This window comes from Didymosphaeria variabile (genome assembly GCF_027946475.1).
Source record: "Didymosphaeria variabile strain IMI 356815 chromosome Unknown scaffold_1, whole genome shotgun sequence".
NCBI lineage: Eukaryota > Fungi > Ascomycota > Dothideomycetes > Pleosporales > Didymosphaeriaceae > Didymosphaeria > Didymosphaeria variabile.
The window spans coordinates 3,509,569-3,532,755 of record NW_026611620.1 but is presented as its reverse complement, the minus strand read 5'-3'; the positions used below and the strand labels follow the sequence as shown (position 1 = coordinate 3,532,755).

Genomic DNA, 23,187 nt, shown 5'->3' with positions numbered 1-23,187 from the left:
TTGCGAAGGTATAATGGCTGTTGGAAGAGTGCCGTGACGCAATGCCAAACCCCATTTCCGAGATCGAAGTCTCCCATCCACCGGTGCAGTTCACGACTTGTGGCCATATGTTTCGGAGAAGTTGTCTAATGGAGTGGTTCAAGCATAAGAATTCGCGCCTGATGTGCAGGAGGGAGCTGTTCGGCTTGGGGAAGATAGGAAAGTGGGAAGAGATGCCGACCGACATTCGCAACGAGATTTATTTACCCTCTACAATACCACCGTACTCGTGGTTAGCTGTTATATTGTTGGAGAGACCTAACTATGTCCATCAATACCTATGGTATGGTATGTAACCATATACGGCAAGAGGTGCCTGGGTCAGGCCTGCAGGATGAAAACCACCGGGGCAAGAGGACATAGCCGATTGAAATTGATAACAGGATCGAGGGGTTGTGGAGGGCTGTGAGAATTTTGAAGTGGCATCCTATTGAGTAAGAGCTTGCGCCAGGGGAAGAGGCACACAATACATGGTTGCAGTTGTTAGAAAATATCGGATATTGAGATTTATGAATGAGTAGAGAAATCATCCTGTCTCCGTGCTCTTTTGCACTCCTAGATTGACCCAGAGCCAGATACAGGAACTAGCTGGTCACGCATCTGCCCATGCGAGAGGGGTTTAGATTTATGCATTTTGGCTTTATAAGCTCTTCTCTAATTAAGTCATAAGTACGAATTTGGGACCCTTGCCGAGTTCTATGCTTCATTCACACACAGTAACCGGTGTTCATAAACTTAGCCAGACACCGGTGACTGACGCGAATTGTGTTTTGGCGCATACATATCTGTCCAAGGTCTCGATATCCTTCGTAGAAGTTGTTGACACCGCCGAAAACCAGTCCCATTATAGAACAGCATTTCGATTACAATGCCTTTCACGGGCGGAAGCTCGACGCTGTTGACAAGCTTCGACCCATACATAGAACTTTCACCTTTTGGTACCTAGGTATGGGTTTCTCACTTTCGCCCAATGAGGCAGCAGGTTCTTTCACTCTGTCGCTAAGACCGCATATCGCTTCATGCATACATAAGTACGTACACTTCTTTACATGAATCCTCTTCCCTTAAGACACCCAACACATCAACCCGCGGTAGACTCCTCACGAAAGGCCATACGAGTGTAGAGACAAGTCGATCACGATTCTTTCGGCAAGATGACAGTCTTCAACACTGAAACCGAGTTTCAATTGCATGGCGTGGATCACCTCGAGCCGAGCGCCTACCATATCAGCCAGGACTGCGATATCTGCCGGGAGCCTCTTGCGCTCGTCAAGGCTACCTGTCCCAACGACAAACGCCTTCACCCCGCGGTTCGCATCAAGTCTTGCCATCACGTCCACGGCACAGAATGCTTGAATGCATGGCTCAAGATCGGCAATACCTGTCCCACCTGCGGCCATATGCTCTACCTTCGTGCCATGGAGCAGCCGCTCACTCAGCATGATGTCGACACGATGATGCGCGAGCTCAGTGGAATGTGTGACGAAGACTCCATCGCGCAATCACTTGCGCGCTACATGCACATATCCGACGCCGCTGCTGTGAAGCTCGAGCAGATCATGCATACTAAGGTTGCCACGGAGGAGACCAAGCGGAAGGAGAAGGAAGAGCAAGATCGCAAGGACTTCATGCTCGGCGATGATGAATTCTTGGATAGCGACATGGAGGGTGAGGATGCAGAAGGAGGTGGAGAGGAGATTGGAGACTACGAAGATGGAATGGAGGACGAAGACGACGACGACGACGAAGAGGACTCGAGTATTGTGAGCAATGAGGAGTAGAAGGAGGCATCTGGTCAGATCGTGTCGTCCTTTCCTTGTGTCAGAGTGCGAGCGCAACAATGGCGCCACTGGCAAACGTTCATGGCTTAGGTTGAAAGCTGCACGGATACTTCTAAGAGTTCACAATAAGGCTTCCCGACAGAACAGTCTGCACAATCGTGCGATGTAATTGTTGCCTGTGAACAAGCCATGGTTATCGGTGCTTTGCGAAAAGAATGCCCCCACCCTACCATGGTACAGCTCCTTATTTTAATTAATTGTATTACTCATAGTATATACCTACTTAACGATTAGTTGAAATGCGTCGGTACACCTATTTTGACAGCTTAGTGCCCTATTTTAACGTCTACCACAACCAGATCTAGCTATTCAACAGATCTAGCTAGCATTCAACAAGATCTAGCCAGTAATAGAGTGAATGTATCATACAATTAATAAAGGTTGGGGATCTGTACCATGGTCGGGTGGGGGCATTCTTTTCGCAAACGATAATATATAGATTCACGGTCTAACGAGAAAGAACATGATTTCCAGACGGTCAGACCAAGTTCAACAAGTGACTTGCGTGGATTTGTGGATGCATTGCAGAGCTTAATAGAGATTGATAGGAACGGTCGTGTGGGTGCACCGCAACGTGTTGTCGTTTCCAGATAAGTATGACCCTCGACCAAAGGGAGAAAACCTGAAAAAGTGACGTTTAGTCACTATCGCTATAAGACTATTCCGTAGATTGCTTGTAGCAGAAGTAGCTATAGTACTAGTACTACTAATCAGCGTTTAGAGATAAGCTAGTCCCTATGGGTAGTAACGGAACCCTGATTTTTCCACGTGATTTTCCTTGGGCGACAGGCCATGCTTTTATGGAGAGCGCCGATAAAGGTTCAAACTGCTTAAATTCATGCGATTCGTCGAATAATACATTCCGAAGCAACGCCTGAGCTTCGCATAAAGTTATTATTATGCTATGTAAAAGTTCTTAGGCCAACTTTACATAGCTCTAATTATTGTTTTCTTTATTTTCGACGAATTCGTATATTTATGTACTCTTATCACTACTTATAATATTTCTTATCAAATAGCTTACCTTAGTTGTAGTAGAAGGTAAAATAAGGTACTATGCTATCAAAATCGGTATTCCAAAGGAACTAGGCTATTTATAGCGTGAATAAATACACTAATTTATTAAAACGTTGAATATGTAAATCAATCTATAGAAAGGTGGCGGAGGAACTTTTGCATAGCATAAAATCCGCTGAAGCAATATAGCTTTTGGGTCGTCGGTATACCAACATAGTGACAGACTCGCTCAGATTGAACGGAGCCTGGATCGCCAAGATGTAATAAAGTTAGGCTACGCATAGAGTATATACCAGTCTACGGCATGTCGTTGGATATTACATTGAGCTGCCTCGATGTGGAGCGCGATATCAAAGGAAGGGACAGGTAGGCGAAAGAAGCCCCGAGATACTTCACCAACACTACCATAGTTGGAGTAATAATGCTTCATGGTATATTCCCAGAGCCAAGTAGAGAACGCGCTTCAGTCGCTCAACTGATGACCTTCGTTCTGGGAGTATAGGAGACCGTGTTTGTTAAGGGATGCTGGAGCTTCAATGTTATGATCCATTGCAAGTTGTGTTCGTTCTCGGATTTCTCAAAGCATGGATGATGATCGCAATTGGAACCTGTTCCCTGGAGCCGGACAGATCTTAACTGATTAGTCGCTAGAAATCGCCTTCATTTAATCTAAACTTGCGCAAGATGAACTCGAGTCTTACATTCTAAGATATCTAATACGGATTGTCCTGTTCGAGAAATAACCACTATTCTATGCTCAGTATTTGGGGTATTGGTGCAAATCTGAAATGGAACGTACCGACGATGGCGCGGGAAAGGTAAGCAGTTGCGGTCCAAATGTTGAGAAGGCGCAACTTTGCGCAATGACGTGTCCTCGGATAATTGAGAGATTGGAAGCTATCGACCGCGTAGTTGGTTCACCAGCTTCTGATAGGTTCACAAGATTACCTTAGTTTTATGCGTGTCCCAAGCAGCCAGCGAAGCCCGGAAGGGAGCGCTTTCTGTAGCTCGCTGTAGATTGGCATTCACCAGAGACATTTATAAGTGCTTCACAGGTTCAAAAAAAAAGACCTTCTTGCATTTGCGGAGCTAGAGAAGATCTCAAAACTCCCGAATTCGATACCGAATCTATTGCAGCTCTTGCTACTCCATTGATTTCATCTCCCTTAACCAAAGAGATCAAACATGCCACCTTCCATGTCGCTGTCGTCACCGTCACCGCCGTCGACAGTTTCAGTGCCTTCGGTGGACTTGTCCTGGTTCTGCTCATCCACGGCGGCTTGTATGCGTCCGACCTCCGGTGCGGAAGTCGAAATGGCGGTAAGGATGTCTTTGACTTCCTTACCTTGCAAGGCTTTGGCAAAGAGCGTAGTCCAGATGGGTTCGACGTTCTCGACTTTGGCGGCTTGAAGCAAGGTTTCAAGCTTCTCGGGAGTGCATTCGATGCCCTCGTCGGCAAGAATAAGAGCAGCGTAGGATACGGCGATTTCAGCCTTGGTGTTGGTAGCCGTGGCAGCGTCAGTAGACATCGAGTGCACGAGAATCGAAGAAGCGGGGCCTAAGTTTTCAAAAGTGAAGATCGGTGGTTGGTTTCCAAACCTCGTGTCTGGAATCGTCACCTTTGAAGGTAGTTGATGCAGATAAATCTGTCGAGATGTGGAGCTAGAAGACGAAAGGTCAAGCAGAGCTTATATGTTTGACGCAGCGCCCTTGAGCTTTGCTCCACATTATACATTGGCAAGATTGTAGAACAAAGGGCGGCGATTGTGACTCACATGTAGGGGATACAATCCGTTACACCCATGGTATGGGCCAAATCGTTCTGAGTCACACCGCGGATGCCTAAAATATATATCCTTCGGAGGACTCTGACATCGCTAACACTTAGGATTTCGACGACCTTTGAGAATGATAACTACGTCGTGATACGGGGGCGAGAGCACGATCCAAAATTATCCTGATCATACTCCCTCACTCTGCGTTGATTTGATCGCATAGCCGTCGGTTATTTTGATCTCGAGCAGCCACGGATAAGCTAGTATCTGAAATATGTATACCGTATGGAACCCGCCAACATCACCATGTTCCAAACATCAGGTACCTGCCGCCTTGGTGTCCACAACGGGCAGAGTATCTCGTCTCGGTGAAGGATCGTGCACGTGCATGGTAGGTCGTCTAACCGTACTGCATCACAACCGCAACTCAAATTGATGCTGTGCCAAATTGATCGACTCTCTGTCTCAGATGTCCAGGGTGGCGCGAGATAGGCGAAGGCAAATCACGTGGTCTACGTCATCGGTCGCATAACGTACGCAGGTCGTCTTGGTGTTCAGGGTCTCGGTCAACGTCGTGCTACAACCATCAGCTTCACGATGTCACAACAACCGAGATTCCTATTCTAGAGGTCGATGGGTTGACTTCGAGTAGAGCGATCTCAATTTCAGTACGGTTCTTCCGCTGATTGATGCCACGTAAAGCCGCTTCGACAGGTTTTCCAGGTTTTGAGGGATGCTCGCACAGGGCAACAGCTGAGACGCGATCTGCTTCGCGCATCCTTGGTCCTTGGACAACACCCCCTGCCAATTCGAGTCGCAATGGCATCATCCTTAGAGGGGTAGCGAGGGGCTTATAAGGCTGTTGGCACCGTGCAAACACACCCTGAAAATAATACCTCTACAACCTAGACCTTTCACACTTGTCACTCCCACCTGCACAGCACACGTTATGGCTACCGAAGAAACTGTCCAGCTGAACGAGCTTCATGCCCCGCAGCAGGCTTCAATCGACGCCTTTAACACAATCCTCCCTACCCTCAAAGAGGAGCTCACCAAGCTCCGCCGTGACCACGACAGTAAGCGCACCATTCCCCCTTCATAGATACAGCTACTGACGACGTTAGAACACGAGCCGGAGTACTTCCGCGTCGTCAAGGACCTCTCCGATGACGAGCTGACATCCTTCTCCTCCTCCGACCTACAGGCCGTTCGCGTTGCCGTCTCGGCGTACGGTCTACATCTCTTTGGCAAAGTCAAGGTACCCGCGCTCGACAACGCATACATCCACGTTCGCATCTTCGGATCCGCCAAGGACGGCACCGATGGAAGCAGCACTGATGAGCGGGAATACAAGCTACATAGCATTCACACCGAAGAAGTTGTGAAGGGTGATGGTGATAGGGTATATAGGGCCATCTTTGGGAAGAATGATGAGTTGGAGTGGTTCGATACGTAATTGAGATACCCATAGTGCGGACGGAAAACCAGAGCAGTTGAATAGGTCATCTGGCTGGCTTGATTCCGGACTGTTGGCCACGATCCATTCGACAGTCCTGATAGGAATCCTTCATATACATGTCCTGTGTGCCTGACTTTATCGACTTGTGTAAGGATCTGATCACACGATAATCCGCATCCTCTGATTGATTTGGTACGACTCTTGGAGATACTATATGAGGCCCAAGTACCCGTAAGGTCAGTGTACACAAAGTATCTGGATGTCGTATTATTTATCCTGAGGTAACCCAAATAAGTCCTCACGCTTGATGCACCTCTTCCATACCTAAGACCGCAAATGCTCACTGTGCAAACTCGTCCCGGGTATACCCAAGCGCTCATACATGACTCGTCTGATGGTGAAAACATCTAGTATGTCTCCTCATCTCCTCACTTGCTCTGCACCTTTGATAAGCTCCTGACCTCTTCTCGCTTCCTCTTGAGGGTCTGGTCGACATCTGCAAAGCGCATAGTCAGTCCAAGGTCACGAATATCTTGGTACAGGAACTTACGTGTTAGGAAACTCTCATCCTCGCTATCGCTACCAACGTCAGACGGAAGCTCGGACGGCTCGACTGAAAGAGAGCTAAGTTGCTCCGCGCCCTTTTTGCCATGTTCCTCATTCGGGTTTGCATTGATAACTCTAGGTACAAGCTCTGCAGTCACTGAGCTCCTGCGTTCCCCCAGTCTGATACACTTATGTTCCGGAGAGCCCGAGCTGCTCTTCGGAGAACTGCTGCTAACGATGAAGGGACCGATAGACCTGCGTTTCGGAATTGTGCCCGTAATAGTCGGTGGCATCTCTGCAGGCAGGGAGCTGCTGCGCTCTGCCTGCTGGGCACGCTTGCGGTCGGGAGACTTCACGCTGCTCCTGGGAGGACTACTGCTGACAAGGAAGGTACCTGTCAATCTCTGTTTCGGCGGCGGCGTGACTGGGCGCTCAATTGTTCGCCAGTGTGGACGCGGCAGATATTGTGGCGGAGACGAACGAGAGGCACATTCTTTATCTAGTCGAGCGGCGCCAGCCGTGCTGGGATGGATGTGGTCTTTGTTGGCGATCGATTTCCCACCTGGTATCGTGACGTTGGGCGCGGCTGCATCGTTCCTCGGTGTATCGGGAGTTCCTTTGATGGCGCTCGCAACATCAGGATGGTGGCCGTTCTGCGCAGCCCACTCTGCCTCCACTTGCAGCTCCATCTTGGTTCTGGTAGCTGGGCGCAAAGGCCTGTACTCCGTCGTCTCCAGCTCACCACTAAACTCGTACCATTTACCCTTCCCACGCAACTTTCCTTTTGCGACCTCTGGCACATCGCTGTCTGTCCAAGCCGAGCGTCCCCGATTCGGTCGCCCAGTTTTGATGTTGCCCTGATGATCGAAGTCGAATGCCCAATATGTTTTCAGCTCAGTGTCGGTGTACTGCCGGGACTTCCAAACAACATGGCATGCATGGTCATCGAGGTACACATATCGGGGAGGTTCCTCGTTGTTACCACGAACAATGGGTTGAACAATATCGTCGACGAAAATCTTCCAGGTTGGATGGCCGCGCACAGTTGTTTTGGAGCGGTCGATAACGTGCGGCGCAGGATCCCCATCGCCATGTTTGGGACGCCAGACAGCTCGCATATACTTGCCATCGGAGATCATTTCAGGTTCAGAGCCTGACGCTGTGGTTGACGGAGCTGGCGAGCGGGTCGCCAACCCGAAAACGCGATTTGGTTGAGGCATGTTTGGTGCCTTGAGAAGGCAGATGCTTAGGGTAGAGACGTAGTACTTACAGTCAGATCCGGAGTGGGAACGGGGCTCGGCTGCTGTAGCTTAAGTTGAATAATAGCTCCCGGGGTAAAAAAAGGGGATCAACCGATATTGAAGCGTTCAAGTGAATGTTGCGCCTAAGTGTACCCAAAAAGACTTTGTAGCAGTCAAGGTGAGAGTGTTTTGTGTGTCAAATGCTGTATGTTAGGCGATATGAAGCAAGTGGAACACGCAGATGAAGACCAAACGCGTTTCAATAAATTGATAGAATAGTTGGTAGAGTAAGCAGCCCCTAAGGCAAACTGGCCATCTCAGGTCTCGAGTACGAGCGACATAATTGTTGGTGTTAACAGCACCAAGCTCTACTAACAAGCATATCATTTATACTGGAGAAGGCGCGGTAACCAGTATTTGAAAAAGGCATACCCAGCCGCAGCTTAAAGCATTTTCAAAATACAAGCATTTGGTACATACTGTGATGTCGGTGACTCGGTGCGTCTCGACCCTCAAGAACCCGGTTGATGTCAACGATATACGCCTGGCCAATCAGAGGAAGGCTATGTAATCAGATGGCGCCAAGAATCGTAGGAACCGAGCATCTCGAGCTTCACGCCGCCACTACCACGACGACAACGACCGCTTGCGCCCTCCCGGAGCCTCAATCGCACGAGCCCAGCTCGATTTCGTGCCCAATATGCTCGCCCGCCACACTCCTGCTGCGCAGACGCTGAGCGCCGTCACCCAACGAGCTCTTCCTGCAGCATCTGCAGCTTCACGTCTTTCGACCGCCGCCACCCCGTCGCAACCCTCGCGGCGGAGTCTCGCTACCGTCACCGATGCACCAAAGAGGACACACGGAGGCCTGAAGGACCAGGACAGGATCTTCCAGAACTTGTACGGTCACCACGGCGCTGATCTGAAGAGCGCGATGAAATATGGAGACTGGCACAAGACGAAGGAGATCATACTCAAGGGCCACGAATGGGTGCGTGAAGCTTCGCACGAGACATTTTGAGCTGGGCTGACTGTGGGTAGATCATCTCTGAGATCAAGGCATCTGGTCTGCGAGGCCGAGGAGGTGCTGGTTTCCCATCGGGTTTGAAATGGGTACGGCTAAGTAAAGACCATTGTGCAGCGCAATGCTGACTCTGACAGTCATTCATGAACACCAAGGGCTGGGAGAACGATACGAAGCCCCGTTACCTCGTCGTCAACGCCGATGAGGGCGAGCCGGGAACCTGCAAGGATCGCGAGATTATGCGCAAAGACCCACACAAGCTCATTGAAGGTTGTCTCGTGGCCGGCCGTGCCATGAACGCGACCGCTGCCTATATTTACATCCGCGGAGAGTTCTACCACGAGGCCACCGTCCTCCAACGTGCGGTCCAGGAGGCGTACCAAGCTGGCTTGATCGGTAAGAACGCCTGTGGCTCCGGCTACGACTTCGATGTCTTCATTCACCGAGGCATGGGCGCATACGTGTGTGGGGAGGAAACCTCGCTCATTGAATCGCTGGAAGGCAAGCCCGGAAAGCCGCGATTGAAGCCCCCGTTCCCCGCTGCCGTCGGTCTTTTCGGATGCCCCTCTACCGTCGCCAACGTAGAGACTATCGCTGTAGCGCCTACCATTTGCCGACGAGGAGGAAGCTGGTTTGCTGGCTTCGGTCGCGAGCGCAACCAGGGTACAAAGCTGTTTTGTATCTCCGGCCACGTCAATAACCCGTGTACCGTGGAAGAGGAAATGTCCATTCCTCTCCGTGAGCTCATTGACAAGCACTGCGGTGGTGTGAAGGGCGGCTGGGACAATCTAAAGGCCATCATACCCGGTGGCTCTTCGACGCCGATTCTACCCAAGCACATCTGCGACGATGTCCTAATGGACTTCGATGCCCTGAAGGACGCACAATCTGGTCTGGGTACTGCTGCCGTCATCGTCATGGACAAATCTACCGATGTCGTCCGCGCTATCCAACGTCTTTCTAAGTTCTACCACCACGAATCCTGCGGCCAATGCACACCGTGCCGTGAAGGCTCAAAGTGGACGCACCAGATTATGGACAGATTCTACAAGGGACAGGCCCGGGAGCGCGAGATTGACATGCTTCAGGAGTTGACCAAGCAGGTCGAAGGTCACACTATCTGTGCTCTTGGTGAGGCTTTCGCGTGGCCGTTGCAAGGCTTGATTAGGCATTTTAGGCCTGAGTTGGAGGCAAGAATCAAGGACTACGGGGCCCAGCACGGCGGAGAGGCTCGCGCTGGTGGTTGGGCACACGATGCGGACAAGAAGGGCCAACTTATTGCCCCTGGTCAGTAGAGCAAGGGAGAGGTTTTTGTACAATGAGTGTTTCATTTGTTTTGTTTGGCTGGCGGTCTGCTTCACTGAATTGTGCATAGTGTTCTCAGTGTAATTGATCGTAACTTCCAAAGCTGAAACTTCTTCTATTTGTGATGTGACATTGGTATCTTAAGTACGAAGATAGGGTCCCCTCGCGCCGCGTAACGCCTGATCTTCCCGTCAAAAGTGCAAGGAAAACAAACTCCAGAAGAAGAAGCTTTACGCATCTCCGTCCCGCAGCCCTCTTAACCCAAGCAGATATTGATGAACTCCTCCCGACTGATTGCGCCGTCTCCATTCATATCGAACTCATCAATCATTGCCTGCAGTTCCTCATGTTGCAATCCTTCTCCCAGCTCTTTCGCAACCCTCTCTAGATCTTGGAGCGTTATGCTACCCTTGCCATCTCCATCAAATAGGTCGAACGCTCTATTAATCTCATCCTGCGGATCTCTCGACACAATGCGCTGTGCCATTATCACCTGGAACGACTCGAACGACAGCAACCATCTCGGCGGACTCTGATACTTGCCTACCGGCTGCTTCTGCTTACTTCCTCCTGCGTGTTGCCCCGCCGCTTGTACCCCATTCGTCTGCAATATGCTCAGGATCTCTTGTTTTGGCTCGTCAAACCCTAGCGCCTTCATTGCAACCTTCAACTCGTGGTAGTCGATGTACCTATCTTTGTCCAAATCGAACAGGTTGAACGCTTCCTGTATCTCTTCACGCTGTTCTTCAGAGAGGGACTCGAGAGCAGTTTGTGCATCGTTTTCAGCTGCCGCCTTTTGTTCACGGGCGCGTCGTTGGGCGTCAAGGCGCTCGGCTTCGCGGGTTTGCGCGTTCTTGGATGAAGTTCCGAAGCCGGGGGTTGTGTAGGGCTGTTGGTGTGTGGGTAGAGGCGCGGCGCGTGAATTTATGCCACCGCCATGGCCGAAGCGCGGTTGATTGTTGGAGGACGTTGCCATGTGTATGTTTGGTGTTGCGAGAGGTTGCTGCCGAGGGGCGGGCTAGCGCTGGCAGCTTCGCAAGTGCTATTCGGAGTGTCGGGAAACTTTATGACTCAAGGGAGTGGCAAAGAGCATAAGAATCTTGGGCTTTGTGCTGCGCTGCGATCGTCGCGACCTCTTTGTTTTGGCGGTGTACGGCGGGACCAGACAAGACGAACGCGTCGCTGGACGGGTGGATGGACACATTAGCGCGCTGAACCCGTGCGCTAGTCACTGCATGGTGTTTACGAAGTAGATGGTGGGACACCCCACGCCCAACGTCACTGTTAGGTGGGCAGAGTATGTTCGTAACTTTAGTACCGCAGAGGAACTTTTGGCGATCAAGTCAGGCTAGACCGGCCTCTGGACTGCAAAAATGTTTCAAAACTGCACCTTTACTGGGCTGAGCAACCGCAGTCTACCTCAATCGCGCAGGCAGCAACAGGTAGCAGTAGGTAGCAGCTACAAGACAGCCGCAGAACAGCCTGCTGCGAGACTCAGCCCACCGCAAATATCGTAAGCCTGAATGCTATTTGCCAATTGCTCTTGCGCTTTGTCACCTGTGTCTCCCACAGCAGGTCTTGCCGAAGCTCTCGCGCCACGTGACCAATGGCAGGTGCCCAGGGTGGGCTTAGCGCGAAGCCCAACCCCCCAGAAGAGCAGCGACGTCCAGTGTCCCTCACCTCAATCTCTCTACTGCGTTTCCCACCGCCGCCTCTTCCATGACGGCTCCTTCTCTATTTAATCTGCTTGCGCTCTGAGCGTCTCCACTCCTTCTTCCAACCCGCGCGCAAATATCGCTGCCATCGCTCGACCTCGGCTTGGCGCGTTTTCTGCCAACTAGAAGGGACCTCACGCATTCTTGCTCTCACCTCTCCCATTTCATTTACACGCCCGCGCGCAACCTCAACCACACCCACAGACGCCGCGTACGCATATCTTTACGGCCTGAATACGTACACGCGCGCCTCGTCCCGGCAGCCCATCATGTCGTTTGGGGGGTCCGGTGGCTTTGGGGGCTTCGGCTCCAACTCTAACACTCAGTCGACATTTGGCGGCTTTGGGTCTAACAATAACAACAGTGGAGGTAAGCACATTCTTCTCTTTCAACAGGCTCTACACGCCCCGCGAGACGGTCGACATCGCGCACCGATCGACGCGCGCCGCGCCATGCAGCTCGAATATGTCTAACTTGCCCTCCGCATCTTCAGGCTTCGGCTCCAATACGAACACTGGCGGCAGCATCTTCGGTGGCGCAAACAACAACACAGCAGGTGGCATGTTCGGCGGCAGCAGCAACAACAACAACAACGCCAACACGGGTTCTCCATTCGGAGGCGGAGGTACGTCGAAGTTTTGCGCGTCGCATTCGCGTCATCGTTTGGACATTGTTCGCTCTTTGTGGATTTGCGCACCCCGGTCGACATTTTTGACTGCGTGTACCGTATTGGCAGGCCTTTTTAAATATGGCCTCAGCACTCAGCATTCATCACTGCTTCGTTTTGGGTGTACTGCTATGCGTGAGATCATGCCCTCGCTAACTTGGCAATCCAGGCGGTTTCGGTAGCAACAACAATAACAACAACACGACAACTAGCTTCGGCTCGAAGCCCTTTGGTAGCTCAACAACCGGTGGAGGTTTGTTCGGTGGCGGCTCCACATCGACCAACACCTTCGGGGGGCTTTGGTTCAACGAACAACACCACATCTGCGTTCGGCGGAGGAAACACCAGTGGTGGTATTTTTGGTCAGAACAAAGCTACTGGGTTCGGTTCGACCAATAATGCGTCCGGCACGGGGGGTTTATTCGGTGGAGGTAGTACCTCTGGTGGATTTGGTACGAACAACGCCTCTGGTGGATTTGGTACGAACAACGCCTCTGGTGGATTCGGCTCATCAACGTCCGGAGGCTTTGGCGCGAACAGCAACAGCAACACGAACAATGGCACCGCAGGACCGCCTTTCCAGCCCTTCACCGAGAAGGACCCAGGAACAGCAAACGCTTCGGCTCAATACCAAACGATCACGTTCCAACAACCGTACTCGAATTACTCGCTAGAAGAGCTTCGTGTAGTGGACTACGCCCAAGGACGCCGTTATGGCAATCAGAATGGCCAAGCAGGCGCATTTGGACAGAGCACTGGGTTTGGAGGGTTCGGATCGAACAGCAATACGACCACAACTTTCGGTGCGAACAACACGAACACGGGTGGTGGTCTGTTCGGCAGCCAGAATAACACCACTAGCACACCTTTCGGCGGTTCCAACACGACCTCCGCGTTTGGTAGCAATAATAATAGCAGCGGTGGAGGCATCTTCGGTCAGAACAAGCCTGCAGGCGGTCTATTTGGTGGAAGCACGACGACACAACCTGGCGCAACTGGTGGACTGTTTGGCAGTACCAACAATACTAGCAATCCTTTCGGGTCCGCGAACACAAACAACGCCTTCGGTGCCTCGACTAGCAACACTGGCGGTGGTCTCTTTGGTCAAAATAATGCTACGCAAAACAAGCCTGCTTTCGGAGGCTTCGGTAGCAACACCTCGACCACTAACAGCAACCCCTTTGGAGGCAATACCACGAACACAAGCGGTGGACTTTTTGGACAACAGAACCAGACTTCCAGCACGCCTGCATTTGGCTCCAACACGCAAACGTCCACAAACACTGGCGGCGGCCTGTTCGGCGGCAATAACAACACCGCGAACACGGGTGGTCTTTTTGGTCAAAACCAGCAGACCCAGAATCAGTCGACTGGTGGTCTCTTCGGCGGAAGTCTCGGACAAACCAACCAAAATCAACAGAAGCCAAGCCTTTTTGGTAGCTCTACGGCCAATACCGGTGGTGGCTTGTTCGGAGGCACTCAGCAGAACCAGGCGCAGAGTGGTGGAGCTTTTGGTCAGAACAAGCCTGGTGGACTATTTGGAGGCGCTAATAGCCAGCCGTCGGGAGGGCTTTTCGGCAACTCCACCACAAACAGTTCCAACACTGGCGGCGGCCTCTTTGGCGGTCTAGGAAGCCAGGCCAATCAGCAAAATTCTGGCAACAGCCTTTTTGGAGCTTCGAACAACCAGCAGAAGCCCGGGGGCTTGTTCGGTGGACCTACAGCTACCAACACGAACACTGGAGGCGGCTTGTTCTCAGGTCTCAACCAGAGCAACAACAATGTGGCTCCTCTTGGAGGCTCTCTGCTTGGTGGCAATCAGGCCCAACAGCAGTCTAATCAGCAGCCCATGAACAACAGCTTGTTTGGTGCATCTGCCAATTCTCTGCTGAACACGTCGATGACCACTAACCCTTATGGAAATGATCCTCTCTTCGCCGGTCTGTCTACGCCTCTGCAAAGCCCCGGCCCGCTTGCTACACCTCTGTCCAGCAGCCAAAAGAACAAACGCAGCGCGATACTTCCGCAGCACAAGTTGAATCCTTCCCAGTCCACACGCCTTCTGACGCCGCAAGGAAAGCGGAACGGAGGCTATGGATTTACATACTCGACTTATGGAACACCTAGCAGCACGCAATCCAGCCCACTCGGTGGCAGCTTGTTCAGTAGCGGTAGCCTCTCTCGTCATCTGGGCAAGAGCTTGTCGTCGAGCAATCTGCGTAATAGCTTTACTGCCGATACGAGCGTCCTTGCTCCAGGCGCTTTTTCGATGACTGGCCGACCTTATGGAACTGGCAGCTTGAAGAAGCTAAACCTCAACCGAAATCTTAATCAGCGACCCGCACTGTTCGAGGACTCCGCTCCGAAGCGTGTGAGCTTCGTTGCGGCGAGCCCTGAGGTTCTCCCGAATGGCTCTGCAACTAACGGCGAACCCAGCTCAACAAGCAACGCTTTGGTTGTACGTGATGACGTGGAAAATGCATCTCCTCCGATGGTCAACGGTACGAGCAGCAGCAGTCGTAAAGGCAAGAGCCCCGAAATGGAGCAAGTCAACGGTGCTGATCTGACGCCCGTCCCCGAAAATCGGACTTTGCAACCTCGCACGTCCGCGTCGCTGAACATTCAAAACGGCCAGACGATTGATCCCACCCCTGGCGGTTATTGGTCTGAACCCAACCTAGACGCCCTCAGGAAGATGAGTCCCGGTGAGCTCAAAAACGTCTCCAACTTTGTTGTAGGTCGGGACAAGGTTGGCAAGATCGAATTCAACCATGGCAAGCCTGTGGATTTGTCAAGCACACCGCTCGACAAATTGTTTGACGATATAATTTCGCTCAACCATCGTAACGCGACTGTCTACGGCGATACTTGCACCGTTGCAAAACCACCTCTTGGGTCCGGACTGAACCAGCCTTCACGCATCACTATGGGTAATTCGTGGCCTCGTGGTGCCAATCGCGCAGGCAAGCAGCCTGCAAAGCATATTGAACGCCTGAAGCGAGTAAATGGGACCAGCTTCGAGAAATACGATAACGAGACTGGGGAGTGGGTCTTCAGCGTTCCGCACTTCTCCTCGTACGGCTTCCAGTACGATCAGCCCGAGGATCTTGAGTCTAGTGGATTAAGCCCGGTACCGGAAACTCCTGCTCGTCTGGGTAGTAGCCAGATGACCAGCACACCACAAGACTCCATCCCTAGCGCGACTCAGTCTAGCCCTGATGATACCTTCGACTTCAAGCGGGGTCTGTCTAAGCGCACTATTGTTCCAGGACAATTTGATGACGACGTAGCCTACGAAGAGGACGATGATGATGAGATGGAAGAGACCCAGGGTGATTCTTTTTTAGGGGATCGCTCCGTGGGTTCGCTGGATGGTCAGCATGACTATCTTGAAGAAAGCGAATCTGAGTCGGTCGAAGATCAGGAAATGGCTGATTCTGCATCTGGGCCGATTCGTACCACGGAGCAAGACGTTACCAGGCAAGCTGATCCTTCCAAAGACTCTGTCAAGCCAAAGTCAATTTTGAAAGCAAGCCATCTACTTCGCCCTACGTCAGATACCCCTTCCAAAGGAGCGACGGTGTTTGACGATAATTGGGCAAACGCTTTGCAGCGCACGATTAGCCCTCGGAAGCAGGATCGACAAGCTCTCCGAGAAAGTCAAGGTGACGCACTCCGCGAGCGTGGCAACAACACAGCCAGTCTAGCACAATCACTTGGTGTACGGAATACGAAGGCTACTATGAGCCGAATGGAACTTATGGATTCTCTTTTTGGGGAGACTAGCGCACAGAAGGATTCCACTTTGAAGCGAGTTGGACACGGCATCCAGGTTTGACTTCCCCCCTTCCTAGCATGTTTCCTAAATGGGCGCATATCATACGGGTTCCATAGCAGGTTTCCTTACTAGATTGATGCCCAGGACTTCGTTCCATTTGTATGTAACTGCAAGCGAATACGAACCAATTTGCTGAAACTTTTCTAGTACCCTTATGCGAAGCGACCCAAAACTGCCAATGATCTCGATCAATTGACCGTTACGGACAAGGAATTCCACAGCTGCGTCAAACCTCAATTCGGCGGAACCGGGATCCTAATATACGTGGGTAAGAGCGCAGGTGCTACAAGTGGAGACGTCTATGAATGCGATCGGGCTCCCATCGCCGGAGCTCAGAAAGACGTTCGCTTCAAGCGACTGCCCACGTTCACCGATGTAAGGCCACAGTCGTTCCGCAATCACTCGTATTAACATGCTACAGGCTGCCCCACCTACAATTGTTGTTCAGAAGGACCACACCAGGGTTTTTGACTCTAACGAGGTTCCACAAGCGAAGCTGAAGACCGAACCTTGCCCATTAGACTTTTCGGAAATGGCTGATGCTGTTCCACTTGGTACCGCGGCTGGGGTTCAGGAACATAAGGCATGGCAACTGCTTTCATTGCTTTTTGATGGCGGCAGTCAAATTCCTTCAGGCATACCCAAGGAGGAGGAGGAGCAATGGCTGGCCCAGGATCGCAAGGAGCGCCTGTCCCGCTTCTGGCAGTCTCTCGTCTTTGAAGATGCACAAACTCACGCGAAAGAAGCCGCAACGCACGAGGAGAAGGCGTTAGCCTACCTCAGCTGTCATTCCATCGCGGATGCTGTCACAACGCTATTCCACGCGTCGGACCTGCGCCTTGCCACTATCGTTTCGCAACTTGGTGGAGACGCCGCGGTGCGTCAAGATATGAGTGTCCAAGTTGACGAATGGAGAAAGATGGATGAGCTCGCCGAGATGGACGAGCCTGTTCGAGCTTTGTACGAGCTTATTCAAGGCAACTGCGCAGAAGCAGAGGGCAAGACGGGAGTCGGACGGGAGAATAAAACATCCACCTTCAAGATCGCCAGCCGCTTCCACCTGGACTGGCGACGTGCCTTTGGCCTTCGTCTCTGGTACCAAGCAATGGTCGATGAGCCTATTGAAATGGCTGTTGCGCAGTTTGCGGACGCTTCGCGCGACGGGAAAGAAGATGTTAAGCCAATTCCATGGTTCATCGAGCAAGGACTTAACATGGGCTGGAGCGATTCACAGCAAGCACAGCGAGAGGACCTTCTCTGGGGCATACTTAAGCTATACGCCTCGTCGAAAATGGATATACCTACTAACCTTGAAGACGTTTTGGCACCAGAGAATGTGTCAGGCCATCCGCTCAATGCGCGCTTATCGTTTCAACTCTTCCAGATGCTCTACTCTCGTAGAACCGATCCATCTGAAGAGGATGATCGCATAGTTGAGATGCCTACCTCCCGTGATTATGTAGGTGGCGGTCCAACTCTTCTGTCTTCTGTCAACTCTACAAATGGGATCGAGCAGGCAGATGATCCGCTCATCGAGCTCGGCGACAAGCTCACGCTTGCTTATGCAGCCTCATTGCATACTTCCGAGCACTGGACGACCGCTGCTTGGGTGTACACTCACCTCTCCAACGCCGCCATGCGCTCACACCATATCCGCTCGCTTCTCAACCAATTCTCCAACACGTATGAGATTGCACAAACCGATCCAACTTACGAAGCACTGTTGAAGTTAAGCATCCCTCATCAGTGGATGCATGCAGCAGCTGCTTTGCAGGCTCAGTCTGATGGCGATGCACTCCGCCAAGCCGCGCACCTCATCAAAGCAGATGAGCTTCAAGAGGCGCACGAAGTCCTCTGCCGCAGCGTGGGTCCAAATGCCATTATCTCACGCCACCTTGATCCACTTCGCGAGCTCCTGGGCGGCTTCGAGGATGGTCGGACAGCAGAAACAATCACGGGCTGGGTTCAAGGCGGTCAGATCTACTTCGACTACATACATTTGCTCGATCTCACGGAGCAGCGCAATCCTTACCGCCCAGATGACAAGCTCATTCATGATATCCATGAGCTACTGAGGAAGTTGCAGCAGAGCCTTGAGAACGTGGCAACCGACCGATGGGATGGCGTGAGTCTGGAGGAGCGTGTTGCACTGAGCGAGATCGCGGGCACGGTCGCCAATTTGATGGCCAGGAACAAGGTACGTGAGATGCAAAGTACAATGCATGGTAATGAGCTAATGATAATGCAGCTTACGGATCGTGCAAGTGTCCTGCGGCTTCCGCTCACCGAGGACCTATGGCTTCGACACTCGGTCGATCTTTCTACGAGCTACTACCGCAACGCGGTCGCTTAGGGCGAGATTAATCACGTAGTCGTGTACAGATGAATCTAGATGCGTCTACATGTATGAACATGAAGTATGCTCTCGCCAGCATACGCGTTGCAAGAGCGAGGGTAATTGAATGTTGCGTTTTGTTTTGCATCTGCATCTGGCATGATTGGCGATATTGCTAGACACGAAAGAAATGTCTCATCTGGGAGTCGGCGAACGCGCTAAAAGTAAGATGATAGTGCTGTGTGTGGTCGCTAGACGTGGAAAAAGGAACCAATCTTGCTTCGAGCGTGTGTATTATAGAACAGTCTCAATACGATAACTACGTTTAATTTTGGGCACAAACTTCCCCGCAAGCGAAGGTTGTTGTGTACGTCGCTTGTGGCTGCCAGACTTGTTCAGTGACATCACGGTTTCTGGACATAGTCGGCCTATTCGACGAAGTGAATGACCTCGCATGGTTCTTGGCGCATTCGTGTGACATTGGCACAGGGTATGCAAAGTCACTCCCTTTTCCTATCACGGATGTAACCTCGAAACAATGTCACCAGATGTTTGCTGGCATCTCCACGATCCCGGGCAAATAGGGCCGACACTCGAAGCAATGGCCAAATATCCCCGGTTCCCTCCCGTACATGCCCCAACGGTTCGTCGATCATCACGGACTTGTAGATTCCACGTGAATATAACACTACACCACCGGGTCAAACCACAGCTCAATCGACAATAAGATCTATCGGCCACACCTCTCACGGAAAAGAGGTGAGCAAAGGGTTACACAATGAGCGCATCAGGCGGCCTGTTGTCTTGACGCGCGAAACTTCTCAGCCTTGCCTACCCAGTGGCGCGACTACCAATGTCGGTCCTCCCCAGGATGAGCCTGCTCTCGCGAAGCGCGGTCACAGCAGCAGCAGGACGTTCAGTCAGAACCACGGTTGTCCTCCCTGGGAAACAAAGCGTTGCTTGTCTTGCAAAAGCGGGCTATCATGCGCTTTCACACAACGTGGAAAAAGTGTAGAAGATCGCTAGATGACTAGAGGGTCAGCGCTGCGGTCAGCGCACTTTCTAACTGTATTGGACCGCCATGCTTCTAATTCTGGAGCGGTCTGCCCGCCTTTTGGGCTGCAGCTTCGTGACAGCCAATGCAAAGGCAGGCCAACGTCGTGCTGCCGAGTGTGCAGTCATTCAAAAAATTTGGAGGGCCGCTGCTGTTGTTTCTGATTGTACTGCACCTCAATGTCATACTAGGGCACCTTACTCAACCTCGCGAAACCTGTTCGGCGAGCGCATGTCGCACTTATAGCAACTGGAGTCAATGACCATCTGCTCTTCGGACTGCTCCAACCCCGCGAGGCCCGCTCACTTGAGAATGTGACACCATGGCCCCTATGTTAGCCTTTGATTATCCACACATGGAGAAAGAACGCCATTTCCTTCAACGCGGACAGAGCCGCCCACACGCGAGAGCCTCACCACTGAAGGAGGGGTTTGGAGGCATAGGCCCAAGGATACAACGTAGGCTCGCTGATCATCCTCATCTTCGTCATCTTTTGCAACTATCGGTCCGGTATCTTGCTACACAAACTCAGTCTGTTCGAGTTACGTCTTCGCTCATGCCTTACATCCGGAACCGTCCGTTAACTTTCCTAGCTCATCCGCGCTTTTTGGTACACAAAGTCGGGGTACAAATTGGGTGTTTGTGCTGAGCGATTAGCTTACACTCCAGTACACCTCGAAGTCTGAAATTCTCAGACATTAAAAGCTGACCAGAACACGTACTTCACCCATTTCGTTGATGTGTGAGCATTACACTGACTTTGTACCCCCACCTTTAGGCATGGCACCTTTATATTTATCAAAGACCACAATTACGGTTGGTATCTCTCCTCGACCGCCACACTTCTCTCTTCATCTGCTGTCAGCTCCTGACGTCGTCTCCTGGCTAGAGATCCGTCCCTTCCCCCCACCATGGGGCTCCCGCGTCTACATCTTCTTACTTCTTGCCGTACAGCCCTTCTGGGTCGCCGAAGCCTGGAGCAACTACGAGTACTTCAACGGCCTGGGAACCGACGTCAACGCGCGCATGCGGCCATACGAAGCTCTCCTACGCGACCCATGGTGGATATTCAGCATTGATTAAGACCAATTCACGATTTGGAGTCATGTTGGCATGCATGTTCTTCTCCGTTGTATTTCCTTTAACGGATGTCGCTGTGAACGCGGCGCATATCACGAGAGCAGCGGGGATCAATCCATGTTGGCGTGTCGCATTGGTATTTAAGTGTGTATCCGATAATATCTTGTTCATAACGGTACACACCAACGTCATGAAACAAGGAAGCGCTCCTACTCGAATTCTATGCGCAGTGACCCGGAGCTTGTCGACAACGCGCCAATGCGGGACTGATACCAGGGCCTACCATGGAGAAGTCTCGCCATGGACCGAAATGGTCGAAGCCAGTCAACTCTTTCAAGTCGCACGATCGGAAAGAATCAATACCGGAGATTCACGTCCAGCATGAGACCACCGTCACATCAGAAGCGCGCAAACCAAGTCACGACAGCTGGCACAGCGAGCAAGGGCTGTTGCGGACATCAGAAGCAGCAGCGTGTGGCCCAAGACATAATGCTAATGTCACCTCGTCTGTTTTAGGGACCAGATCCCGCGGTTCACGCAGAAAGGATACGAGATGAGGTGGAGATGGATCCAATTGTTGGCTGGCAGTTCGAATGCGCCTCCACTTGTATGATTCAACGTTCTCTTCTTGACAGATACCCAATATACAACGCATGCATATTCGAGGTGCTCTCTACACATGTCAGTGGTTTGACAAATGTCCAGTACATTTCCTACATGGTCTCCAGATGATACACCCACGAGTGATTCATCTATTGTGCCTCAAGCACCTTCTTCGCACCATCGACAATTCTCTTGACCTCAGAATGGCCCTTCTTGACCACCTCTTCCATCTTCTTCCCCGCCTTCTGCAAATCATCTGGCAGCACGCTCTTCTCGAGCTGATACTTCCTCAACTTCTGGTTATGGTTCTGCCGCGCCTTCGCAATCCATTTATCTGCTACTTCGGCAGCCTGCGATGCCTTCTCGATAGCCGTGCGGCGTGTTTCGCCGGTTGGGGGAGGTAGTGGAACTTGAATGGTGAGGGGACTTGATGATTCGGGTGTGAGGGGTGTGAGCGAGTGCGGCGAAGCTGCAATGGCTGTCGATATCGGTTTGATGTGCTAGGCAAACGGTCAGTAGCCCCCGCAATTGTTAACACAGAAACGAAAGTACCTCTGCCTCGCCGCAAATCACATTCAGCATTCTTCCCCTAGGCACAACCTGCGCGATATCGCCCAACCGCACCGTCTCTTTGCCGTCGCCGTCCTTGCCTGCCGTTCCGAGCTGGACCTTCAGGCCCTCTACTACCTCAGGGTTTAACCGTCCACCGCTGCGCAATTGAGAGAGCTTATGTGTAAGCTGCTCCATAGCTTTGAGGATCTCAGATTCGAGAATGGAAAGGTCGTAGGCTTCATCTGTGGCCGTGGATTTGCCTGCTTTCGAGACTGGTGGTGACGAGTCGGTGCGGGCATGGGCTTTGTTGGCTTTGCCGGCTTTCTTTTGAACAATTAGGCTGGAGGTGAAGGTTCGCGCGGTGCATTGTGTCGTCGGGGGGCGTGGGAAGCTGGGTGGTGTCAGTAGCTGCCACGGGACGCGATTGGATTGAGGAAGCTTACAATTGGCGACTTGACGTGGCAATGGCGCGTGTCGAGGTGCGGAGAGAGCATTGGGGGTTCAGGCGCGCTGCTGCGCGTGGTAGTAAGGTGTGTGACATGTTTGGGTTGTTGGAGGAACAAAGTCAGGGCCGATGGCGGCTGTGACGTTTGCGAGATGCGATGCACGGACGGGCCGTGTCTCGGTGGTACGACTTCCATTCAGTGGGTGTTTGCACGGCTCCAGAGATGTATGACTAGTCATACCACAGTATCAGGGAGTAGTCTCGATCGTCCTCTGCAATATAATCACATGTTCGTCATGATTTCTTCTCTTATAATGTCCTGAGGCCGTTATTTCTATACCGCTGTTTGTAGAGCAATTATAGGCATACTAACATATGTTTCAGGATATCAATTTGGACCAGTCCACATAGTACAGTCTTCTAATAATATCATGACCTTCCAATTTCAAAAGGCAGAACCTCTTCAATTACGCATCACGTCAATGGAGGCTCCACCCAGAATGGTCCCTCCGATCAGGCTGCGCGATGACTCCATCCCCGCTAATCACATCTTCCTATTCATATCTTCACAAATTCGATGCGACACTGTCTGAGTATAGTTCGTAGGCTTGCCCTCGTTGTACACTGTCCATTTTCGTGCTCGTTGATACA

At 51.7% G+C, this 23,187-nt stretch overlaps 8 protein-coding genes across 8 annotated transcripts; 4 read left to right on the top strand and 4 right to left on the bottom strand.

Moving 5' to 3' along the window:
* Window positions 1-1,193: 1,193 nt before the first annotated feature.
* Window positions 1,194-1,820, top strand: N0V89_001128 (uncharacterized protein; the record flags this gene model as incomplete). The annotated part of the gene is made up of 1 exon (XM_056209943.1): window positions 1,194-1,820. The coding sequence occupies one exon, from the start codon at window positions 1,194-1,196 to the stop codon at window positions 1,818-1,820; it is 627 nt and encodes a 208-aa protein (XP_056076765.1).
* Window positions 1,821-4,063: 2,243 nt separating this feature from the next.
* N0V89_001127 (uncharacterized protein) lies at window positions 4,064-4,426 on the bottom strand (the record flags this gene model as incomplete). The annotated part of the gene is made up of 1 exon (XM_056209942.1): window positions 4,064-4,426. One exon carries the CDS (start codon window positions 4,424-4,426, stop codon window positions 4,064-4,066), a length of 363 nt encoding a protein of 120 aa, XP_056076764.1.
* Window positions 4,427-5,621: 1,195 nt separating this feature from the next.
* Window positions 5,622-6,128, top strand: N0V89_001126 (uncharacterized protein; the record flags this gene model as incomplete). Its single annotated transcript, XM_056209941.1, has 2 exons — window positions 5,622-5,748; window positions 5,797-6,128. The coding sequence occupies 2 exons, from the start codon at window positions 5,622-5,624 to the stop codon at window positions 6,126-6,128; spliced, it is 459 nt and encodes a 152-aa protein (XP_056076763.1).
* Window positions 6,129-6,559: 431 nt separating this feature from the next.
* On the bottom strand, window positions 6,560-7,897 carry N0V89_001125 (uncharacterized protein; the record flags this gene model as incomplete). The annotated part of the gene is made up of 1 exon (XM_056209940.1): window positions 6,560-7,897. The coding sequence occupies one exon, from the start codon at window positions 7,895-7,897 to the stop codon at window positions 6,560-6,562; it is 1,338 nt and encodes a 445-aa protein (XP_056076762.1).
* Window positions 7,898-8,618: 721 nt separating this feature from the next.
* NDH51 (NADH dehydrogenase [ubiquinone] flavoprotein 1, mitochondrial) lies at window positions 8,619-10,237 on the top strand (the record flags this gene model as incomplete). The annotated part of the gene is made up of 3 exons (XM_056209939.1): window positions 8,619-8,909; window positions 8,960-9,031; window positions 9,080-10,237. The coding sequence occupies 3 exons, from the start codon at window positions 8,619-8,621 to the stop codon at window positions 10,235-10,237; spliced, it is 1,521 nt and encodes a 506-aa protein (XP_056076761.1).
* A 266-nt stretch (window positions 10,238-10,503) lies between these two features.
* Window positions 10,504-11,223, bottom strand: CDC31 (Calcium-binding component of the spindle pole body (SPB) half-bridge; the record flags this gene model as incomplete). The annotated part of the gene is made up of 1 exon (XM_056209938.1): window positions 10,504-11,223. One exon carries the CDS (start codon window positions 11,221-11,223, stop codon window positions 10,504-10,506), a length of 720 nt encoding a protein of 239 aa, XP_056076760.1.
* Window positions 11,224-12,427: 1,204 nt separating this feature from the next.
* On the top strand, window positions 12,428-18,820 carry N0V89_001122 (uncharacterized protein; the record flags this gene model as incomplete). The annotated part of the gene is made up of 5 exons (XM_056209937.1): window positions 12,428-12,587; window positions 12,968-16,461; window positions 16,540-16,566; window positions 16,615-16,842; window positions 16,889-18,820. The coding sequence occupies 5 exons, from the start codon at window positions 12,428-12,430 to the stop codon at window positions 18,818-18,820; spliced, it is 5,841 nt and encodes a 1,946-aa protein (XP_056076759.1).
* Window positions 18,821-21,688: 2,868 nt separating this feature from the next.
* RRF1 (ribosome-recycling factor) lies at window positions 21,689-22,632 on the bottom strand (the record flags this gene model as incomplete). Its single annotated transcript, XM_056209936.1, has 3 exons — window positions 21,689-22,039; window positions 22,092-22,482; window positions 22,535-22,632. The coding sequence occupies 3 exons, from the start codon at window positions 22,630-22,632 to the stop codon at window positions 21,689-21,691; spliced, it is 840 nt and encodes a 279-aa protein (XP_056076758.1).
* Window positions 22,633-23,187: the final 555 nt, after the last annotated feature.